At 35.2% G+C, this 10,492-nt stretch overlaps 1 protein-coding gene across 1 annotated transcript in view; it reads right to left on the bottom strand.

Moving 5' to 3' along the window:
• Positions 1 to 779: 779 nt before the first annotated feature.
• SNTG1 (syntrophin gamma 1) overlaps positions 780 to 10,492 on the bottom strand; it is an 888,222-nt gene continuing 878,509 nt past the window's right edge. Inside the window, exon 20 of the mRNA XM_043601045.1 lies at positions 780 to 2,288. Within this exon, the coding sequence (XP_043456980.1) occupies positions 2,130 to 2,288 (159 nt within the window). The 3' untranslated portion in view covers positions 780 to 2,129. The remainder of the gene's footprint in view (positions 2,289 to 10,492) is intronic.

Here is a 10,492-nt window from a genome sequence, read left to right as displayed (position 1 = left end):
CCAATGTGGGGCGCTCTGAGATACGCGTCTAACTCACAGCAGAGATTCTGCAAAGAACCGGCTCCTACTGCTACCTACCCTAAGGGGCAGGCGTCTCTCTTCTCTTCCTCCCCAGGCCCCGGGGCCTTCCTGAAGCCTGCTTTTGGCGGGCTCCTGGCTTTAGAATGACTGTCCTGTTCAGTCAATAGATAGCAGTAATTTCACAGTGTTCTCCCCATTTTGAGTATATATTCATTTCATGGTCAAAAGAAACCATGTAAAAACCACATGGTGTCCTATTTGCCACAGTTCTTTCAATAAGGCGTCCTAGATGCAACTTAACTCTTGCCAGTTACAATTATGAGCCCTGGCTTTTTTCTTTTCAATCTCAATGTGCTTAAGAATTAACCAGACACAAAGTGAATTAATAATTTAGGATGATTATGGAAATAGTTTGATAAATTTGTCAGTATAACGATCATGTGTCCTTTTTGCAAACAATTTTGATCCTTTCTTTCATAAATTTTTTGTCCTATTTAAGAAAAGAAAATCAGAGGTGCCTGGGTGGCTCCGTCAGTTGGGCAACCGACTTCGGCTCAGGTCATGATCTTGTGGTTCACAGGTTCAAGCCCCGCGTCGGGCTCCGGGCTGACAGCTCAGAGCCTGGAGCCTGCTTCGGATTCTGTGTCTTCCTCTCCCTCTGCCCTCCCCCCACCCATGCTCTGTCTCTCTGTGCCTCTCAAAAATAAACATTAAAAAAATATTGAAAAAGAAAAAAAAAGACAATCAAACCAACTTACTGGGTATTTCATCATCTTCACAAGGAAATATCCAGTGTTTGATTTAGTTGGGGACATGCATGTTAACATACAAGTAACCTTTCTTTTTTTAATAGACGGTTGTTTAAAAGCAGATCTCAGTACAGCTGTAGTAAAGGAGAAGGTTCTCGACATTAAACAAATGGTCATGTAACGCCTGGGATCTGCCATGTGCACATACCTCTGATGTTTTCAGATTTCCATCCCCTTTACATTTACTAACACAAGATACCTAAAATAGCCCACTTAGTTTGGCCTTATATAATCATTTTTATGACATGGTAAGTTAGAAATTTAAAATTTTATTTTCGTATCTCACCTTATTTTCTCATAAAATATTACTAAAATGGGAAAATGTCATCTCCCTAACATAAGTAAAACTTGGAGACTATACCCTATGATCATTTTAGTCCGTAAATAACTAGAATTAGGATTACAAAGAATTGTTTCACGTGCCACATGTGTCGCTATGGCTTTCTCTACAAAAGTTTTTGGGGTCACTGAAAATTTATGAAACTTTAATGCGATACCAAATCCCATTATGTAAGTGAAAATCTCCTTAAACGAAGGAAAGACCAAGAGGTTCACGAATGTTTTCTTCATTCGTCATTAAATGGGCATCTTTTGGCATGTTTGGTTGACACTAGCAGCGATAAAACGTTGGTTTCAGTGATTTAAGGAAAAATAATACATTTTACATTGCGACTCTCATGGAATCAATGAATTTATTCTTTTGAAATTCTTAAGAATATCTGACAACAAGGTAAACAAAATTGGAGTGCCAGCGTCATGTTGCGGAATGAGAATACACAGAAAACTCTACACCAGCAAATTAAAGTGCTTTCTTCCTTGATGAAATTTTGCATGCTTTTTTTCCTTTGCTGCCATATGGTCTGCCTCCTTTATATTACTTATAATTCAATGATAGGGCATTAGTTCATGATCTGGCCCGACAGGTATCTGTCATACAAAATAATCTAAAATACAGAAATAACCATTTAAGTGGTATTTTTATTTATAGGTAGCTTACAATTTTTTTATATTATGTACATACTTTGAATCATTCATTTTTTTGTCTTCACTTTTGATGAAATACTGGTACAAATAAACTGAGTGAGAACGAGCTGTTAGGTTCTTTTAAGATTATTCACAAATGCCTTCCAAAACAGAAATGCTTTTGAGATCCCTTAGGACCTTCTTGTTTTCTGCTGAAATTTCAAATCGAATTCACTGTCGACCTGGTGACACCATTGTTTCTCCAGCGTCTAAAATGATGAGGATGTTCATTCGGCTTGTACAGTCACGGTACATGGCAAAAGGAAGCCCCGTGTGTCAGGTTGTGTACTTGGCTTTGCTTGTTGTCGCAGAGCTGGGAGCAGCGGAAGCTGCAGCCTGATTGCCTAAAAAGAGAGGGTCCAAACAAGCTACTTTGGCAGCAAAGAACGAATGAATGCAGTGGAGAACAGCGAACAGATTTGAAAATTCCAGCTCCTGCAAAGGAACGAGAAAAGCTTCAGATCAAATACAAATCAGTGTCTTGAAAACACTTGATAATAACTAGACAACTAGATAATAGTCATTTTTTGAAGCTTGATAAAACCAATTGGAACCAGTTAATTATATCCGATGCATATAAACTGTAGGCCTTTTTATTCAATATGTAAACTTCATGTGTATTGAAGATCTACTTCAAAACATGGCAGTCCGAGGCTAGAAATACTAAGCATTCTTATTATCTATGAAAGTCACTTCAGTATTGGTAAATGCTGCATAGAGATATATTTGGCCAGAATAAAATCTTATTCTCGATAAAGTACAAGAGAAACATGGGAGTGACTTAGAAAGTATTTTTCACCTCTTTATACACATTTCCAATGATACACTTGGATTAAAATATTTAAAAAATATTCTTCATTATTCTCTAGAATAAGTTACAATTTGTCATAAGACACTGAATACGAAATGCTGAAAGCAAGGGTATATCAATATTTACGGCACCAGGAGCCAAATGGTGCCGTTCCAAAATAAAATACATGCATTAATTTTAAATGTAATTAATTTTAACTGTTGTATTTGATTATTTAAATTTGTTGTATCTGACTGTTTAAAAAAAACAAAACAAAACTCAGCCAAGGCCCAATAATAGTTTGAAGTTTTTAAAAGTATTTCCCATTGAGACCTTTAAGGAAATTTGTATCCCACGTTGCAAAAAAAAAAAAAAAAAAAAAAAAAAAAAAAAAAAAAAAAAAAAAGAAACAAGGAGTTTTGGATTTTTCTTTTTTGTTTTTCAAACACGAATGGTGTCAGACTGGCTGTAAAATCAGGAGGTGATATTCAGGATAGATTTTAAAAGCTGACGTCACAAATATTTTTTATGGAAAACCATCAATCGTCTCATAGAAATGTCTTAATTTCAAGAGGATAGAGAGGAGACACATACGTGTGCTGAATGGAATCTGTATGACAAAATTATCACAAAGAGGATTCGCTAGAGGGTAATACACCACACAAAACTTCTGACAAAGTTGTTGCTTTATCGTTACACATTTGTAATAAAGGATGCAGAATTACAACGGATATGCACATTAATCGTGTTTGCAATTCGTAATATGCGACGATGAGAAACAACACAACGTATCTATTCAGTTAGGACAGAGTGTAATATCTGCCATCCACCAGGAAACTATTGAAATAAAATAATTCATCCTAGGAATATTTTCTCAGGTCATGCAGCAGAAACACACTAAGAGAGCAACACAAATTCACTCATAGTTCTGTACGATATAGATAAAACAGCTACGCTGCCTCAGTACTTCCCTTCAAAACTTTGGTATTGTATTTCACAGCTTCCTATGGCCAATGTTAGCCGATTCTGGAGAACAGCAAAGATCTGATTTAGTTATGCTCATTTCCTTAAAGGCTTTAACCGAAAAATGCTTTCAGTCACCCCACCATAAATTATTTCAGAAGCTTTCTTTTTAACAACCCACTTCATTGGCAACATGACGTGTATCTGCCCACGAGCAGCTTTCCGCTTGCCTTAACTCTGTGTCAAAGTCGCCTGTTCATCCCTTCGCTCTTTGTGCCACCAGTTTATGTCACCCGGAGACTTTGAATATGTTTGATATCAATCCAGATTAAGTCCACCAGACATGAAAGGTGTGGTAAAGTTTTGGAAAATCTGCATGTGCCCATGTACTGTTACAAAAAATAAAACCAGAAAAAAACATGCAATTCACTCTTGGTAAAGGTGAAAACATCTGAATATTGCAAGTGGGCAAAAATATAACAATGTTTTCTCAAAAATAATTCTACCGCATCTTTAGTGACTTGGAGATAATGTCTTGATTGTCAAAAATAAATATCTAATCATACAGGAATTTTTAGAAAGATTACTCATTCCAATTATTCATACCTTGTAAATTATATGCCAATTATTTGATGTAGATTGGCACTTTGAAGTTTTTACACCTTTTTTTCAGGAGCGTGAGTGGTAGGCGGGAAGTGATAGGTAAGAAGAGAAAGCAGGAGGCAGCCATGTGCTCAATTTTGATTCTAGATTCCAATGTCAACTCATCTTTCCCCTGTTTCCATGGTCACTTTTGGCAACTATATCTGTTCTTGAGGCTTTAACTATCATGTATACATACATATATATACAGATATATATATTATATATATACATATATATACAGATATATATGTATGTATACATACAGATATATATGTATGTGTATATACAGATATATATGTATGTGTATATATATACTTATATAATATATAAATATATATATATATTTACTCATTTCTAATATGACTCCTAGACCTACACATCTGTCCATCTACCTGCTGAGCAACCACAATGACATCCATCAAATTATTTATTATTTTTACATCAAATTTATTATGATTATTTACGATAAAGCTCTTCTGAACGCCATAAATCTCACTAAACATAAGTTGTCTTCAAATTTTCATCGTTCATTCATTCATTCATTCAGTGAATATTTATTGAGTGCTTTATAGGCATTTAGTCTTTTTCTTGGTGGAAAGATAAAAAATAGTGAGCAAAACAGACAAACCAAGTCCTGAAGGGACTTAATTCTAGTGGCAAGACACAAGATACAAGACTATAAATCAATTAAATATAATATTGCTGAAATAATTGTAAGTAAAGTCAAGAAAATAAAACAGAGGGACGCCTAGGTGGCTCAGTCAGTTAAGCATCAGACTCTGTCTGGCTCAGGTCATGATCTCGCGGGTTGTGGGTTCAAGCTCTGTATCCGGTGAGCTCGAGCCCCGCAATGAGTGAGTCCCGCTGCTCTCTCTCTCTCTCTCTCTCTCTCTCTCTTCCTCTCTTTCCCTCCCTATATGGCCCTCTTGGGATTCTCTCTCTCTCCCTCTCTCTCTGCCCCTCACTCACTTGTGCCCTCTCTCTCCCTCAAAAAAAAACCTGACTAAATAAGAAGGAAAGAGAAACTTTTAAAAAAAGAAAAGAAAGCAGAGAAGACAGCAAGAGTGTGTGAGGGAGGGGCTGCAAGATAAGAGAATCTCCATTGCCATGTGTGCAAAATCAGAACTAAGGGAATGTCTAAAAAAAAACTCTAGGAAATGAAGTCAAAGAAATAACACAGGTCAGAATTTGCAGTCCATATGAACTCTTCATGAGTTTTACTCCGAGTGACATGGAAAAAAAACAAGGGAAATTTCTAAGCAGAGAAGTGACAAGAATTGACCTAAGTCTTAAAATTATAATTCTGACTACACTGTTGAGAATAAGCTCTTGGGAAGAAGATTGAAAAAAAGGAAAGAAGTTATAAAGTTTTCAATAAGGAAAGGAGCAGGATTTGAAAGTAAACTTGAGTCAAGGTTGATTCCAAAATATTTGATTGAGCAACTGAAAGGAGAGAGTTGTTATTTAGTAAAATGGAGAAATTATGAAAAAAAGCAGGGTTTGCATGAAAGATCAAGTTTGGTTTTGGACATGTTATATTTGAGAGCATATAGGATTAAAAGGGTAAGTATGTAACATATATATATATATATAACATATATATACAACATATATAACACATATATAACATATATACAACATATATACAACATATATAACATATATATTATATATAACATATATATGTATAACATATGACACATATATAACATATATATAACATACATAATATATAGCATATATGTAATATATGCTATATATATGTATATATTAGTGTAGAAAAATCAAGGTAGGTTATAAAAATTAGGATGTGTCAGAACAAAGATGAGACAAAGGATAAAGCAGTGATCTGAGTGAGAAGGGCAAGGCTTGGAGGGTATGTACAGAGAAGGATTAGGGACTAATCTGGGGAATCCTGCAGTATAAAATATAGGAAAGTAGGGAAGAAACAGAAAATAAAATAAAAAAGTCATTGCCGGGGAAGAGAGAGAGACAAAACACAAAGTCTGGAAAATGAGAATTGGAAATTGACTATTGGATTTAGCAACATGGAGATCATTTTGATCCTTGACGAAGAAGTTTATATGGAGAAATGGATGCAAAAGACTCATAGCAATCAGTTCATAAGTGATTGAGTGCAAAAAAAAATAAAGTAAGTATAGATAATAATCTTTTAGAGAAGTCCATTTTTCTTTCTTAAATGAGCAGAGAAATGAATCGATAGGCGAAATCAATTATGTTTTTCTAACATTTAATAAATTAGGAAGCACCTATATAAAGCAAATATTAAAAGATCTACAGGGTGAAATAGTAATAGAATAAAGTTGGGGGATTAATACCTCACTTACATCAATATATAGATCATCCAGACAGAAAATCAAAAGGAAACATCATCCTTAAACACCATATTGGACAAGATGGACTTAAATATCTACAGATACATATATTTGCAGATAACAGGATATTATAAAAGAAAATCCCAAAGACACTACTAAAAAACATTAGCACTAATACGCAAATTCAGTAAAATAGCAAGGTATAAAATCAATATACAGGAATCTATTACATTCCTATACACTAATAATAAACTATCAGAAAGAGAAATTAAGAAAATAAACTCACTTATAATTGCATCAAAATAATAAATACCAAGGAATAAATGTAACCAGTGAAGTAAGTGAGCTGTACATTAGACACCAAAAGACAGTGATAGAAAGAAATTGAAGACACAAATAAATGTCAAGATATTCTGTGGTTATGGATTAGAAGAATTAATACTGTTAAAATGTCCATGCTACCCAAAGCAATCTATAGATTCAATGTAATCCTTATCAAAATTCTGCTAGTATTTTTCACAAAAATAGAACAGACAATCCCCAAATCTGTATAGAACCACAGAAGACTCTGAATAGCCCAGCAACCTTGAGAATGAGCAAAGCTGATGGCATCACACTCTGATTTCAAACTATATTACGAAGCTACAGAATCAAGATGATACGGCATTGTCATAAAGACAGATACATCACATCAGTGGAATAGAATCAAGATTCCAAAACTAAACTCATGCATATTGTCTAACTCATTTAAAACAAAAGAGCCAAGAATATACAATGAGGAAAGGACAATTTCTTCAATAAATGGTGTTGGGAAACTGGACAGTCACATATAAAAGAATAAAACTGGCCCACTATCTCACACTATACACAAAAATTGACTCAAAATAGATTAAAGACTTTAATGTAATAACTGAAACCATAAAATTTTGAAAGAAAACATAGATGGTAAGCCCCCTGGCATTGGTCTTGGCAATGATTTTTTTCTTTTGGGATCCAACACCAAAAACAAAGCAACAAAGCAAAAATAAATAAGTGGGACTACATCAAAATAAAAAGCTTCTATACAGCAAAAGAAAAAGGCAAACTATTGAATGTGAAGTCATATTTGTAAAAATCTGACTTGATAAATATCCCCCAAATATAAATAATTCATACAACCCAAGAGCAAAATGATGATCTGATTTGTAAGTTTTTAAATGTTTATTTATTTTTGACAGTGAAAAAGAGAGAGGGCACACACATGAGTGGGGGAGGGTTAGAGAGAGAGAGACACACAGAATCTGAAGCAGGCTCCAGGCTCTGAGCTGTCAGCACAGAGCCCGACGTGGGGCTCAGATGTACGAACTGTGGGATCATGACCTGAGCTGAAGTCAGACAACCTACTGAGCCACCTAAGCGCCCTGATAATCTGATTCTTAAAATGGACAAATCTGAATAGATATTTCCCAAAGAAGACATCCAGATGGCCTACAGGTACTTGGAAAGGTGCTCTCAGCATCACTCATTCTCAGGGAAATGAAAATCAAAGCCACAGTGAGATATCGCCTCACACCTGTTAAATGGCTATTACCAGAAAGACAAGAAATAACAAGAGTTGGTGAGGAAGTGGAGAAAAGGGAACACTTGTACCCTGTTGGTGGGAATGTAAATTGGTGCAGGCACTATGGAGAACACTATGAAGTGTCCTCATAAAGTAAAAACGAACTTCCAGGGGTGCCTGGGTGACTCAGACAGTTAAGCGTCCGACTTCAACTCAGGTCGTGATCTCACAGTTTGTGGGTTCAAGCCCCAGTAGGGTTCTGTGCTGACAGCTCAGAGCCTGGAGCCTCCTTCTGATTCTGTGTCTCCCTCTCTCTCTCTGCCCCTCCCCCACTCATGTTCTGTCTCTGTCTCTCTCAAAAATAAATAGACATTAAAAAAATAGAACTTCCATATGATTCAGCATTTCCACTTTGGGTATATAAGCAAAGAAAGCAAAACCACTAATTCAAAAAGATACATGCACCTCCGTATTCATTGCGGCATAATTTACAAAGCCAAAATATGGAAACAACCTAAATATCCATTAATGGAAAATAAAGAAATGTGAGACACACACACACACACACACACACACAAAAGAATATTATCCAGTCATGAAAAAGAATGAATTCCTGCCATTGGTGACAAAATCAATGGATCTTGAAGGCACTATGCTAACTGAAATAAGTCCAACAAAGAAAGAGATGATTTGACATATATGTGGAATAATAATAATAAATAAACTTATAGATATAGTAACCAGATTGGTGGTTGTCAGACGAAGGGATTAGGGGTGGGTGAAATAGGGGAAAAGCATCAAACGTTACAAGCTTCCAGGTATACAAAAAATAAGTCACGGGGTTGTATACACAGTATGCGACTATAGAGTCAATAACACGATGCTGCATATTTGAAAGTTGCTAACGGAGTAAATCCTAGAAGTTCACATCCAAAGACAAAAAACTGTAACTATGTATGGTGATGGATGTTACCCAGACTCTGTGGTGATCATTTCACAGCATATTCAAATATCAAATAATTATGTTATACATCTGAAATTTCCCCTGTCAATTATACCTCAATTTAAAAAAAAAAGCCATGTTACTGACTTTATAACTTCATAAAAAAGAATAACAAAGTTTTAATCCATGTTTGTCATACGTGTTTTTTAAACTATGTGAAATAAAAATTATTATTAACTCCATTTCCTGTATGCCCTCCTCTACTTCCTCTGCAACAGTGTCTGACAAACTCAATATGGCTGAGGTGGAGAAATTCGATCAGTCAAAATTGAAGAAGACAAGGGTTCCTGGGTGGCTCAGTCGCTTAAGCCTCCAACTCATGCTTTCACCAGTTCGCCATCTCACCGGAGATGGAACCCTGCGTTGGGCTCTGTGCTGACGGTGCGGAGCCTGCTTGGGGACTCTCTCTCTCTGTCTCTGTCTCTCTGTCCCTCTTCCTCTTGCACTCTACCTCTCTCAAAATAAATAAGTAAACTTAAAAAAAATTTAAATGGAAGAAGACAGACATGCAAGAAAAATATCTGCCACCAAAAGAAATGACCCAACAGAGGAAGCAAAGGTGAATTGTAATGAGCCTATACTGCCAATATGCACCCTACATGCCACAAGCACCGCCTCCTTATGTCACTTATTTTTTCAAAGTTTTTAATGTTCATTTATTATTGAAAGAGAGAGACAGAGCATGAGCATGTCTGTAATAAATCTACAGTTATTGCAAAAGTGTTTAATTTCAAAGTCTGAAAAAGTTAATTCTGATAATTTTGACTTTTTTTTTTTTTAAACACTGCTTTTCCAGAGAAGCACCATTTTAGAAGACCTTATTTTGCCATTCTGGAAGATCAATCCACTTTGGCACTTGATTGTATAAGATGCCTTAAGGTACACTGATTTGTAAAATTTATGTGGTGTGGGCTATTGACTTATTGTTTATCTTGGTCTCTTGACTTCTATTACAAGGTTTGGTGAATAAAATAAAAACTCATTTAATTCCCAATCTATACTAATATGCTTACTTTCAAAGTCTTAAGTACTCCTAGGATCCTGATGTAATATATAATCTTGTTTAATAATATCTTGCATCATTCCTCTAAGTGAATAAAAAAAAAACCACTGATATACATTAATGCCACATTTATACCATTTCTCTAATACTAAGTTATTTAGTAAATGATAATATGCCAGCCAATGTCTTGATACCTGGGACCATAAATTTGAAAAAGACATGAGAGATGCCCTAAGAAACTCAAATGGGACAATTTAAACAGTTGATCCTAATGCAAATGTAAGAGGCTATAAATAAAATATGCATATATTATGAACAATTCTACAGTACCTGTTTTCAAAATCAAATAATTAATTTTT

The sequence above is a fragment of the Prionailurus bengalensis genome, chromosome F2 (assembly GCF_016509475.1).
Source record: "Prionailurus bengalensis isolate Pbe53 chromosome F2, Fcat_Pben_1.1_paternal_pri, whole genome shotgun sequence".
NCBI lineage: Eukaryota > Metazoa > Chordata > Mammalia > Carnivora > Felidae > Prionailurus > Prionailurus bengalensis.
Note: the sequence above shows the minus strand (reverse complement) of the source record. Positions and strands in the feature narration are given on the sequence as shown.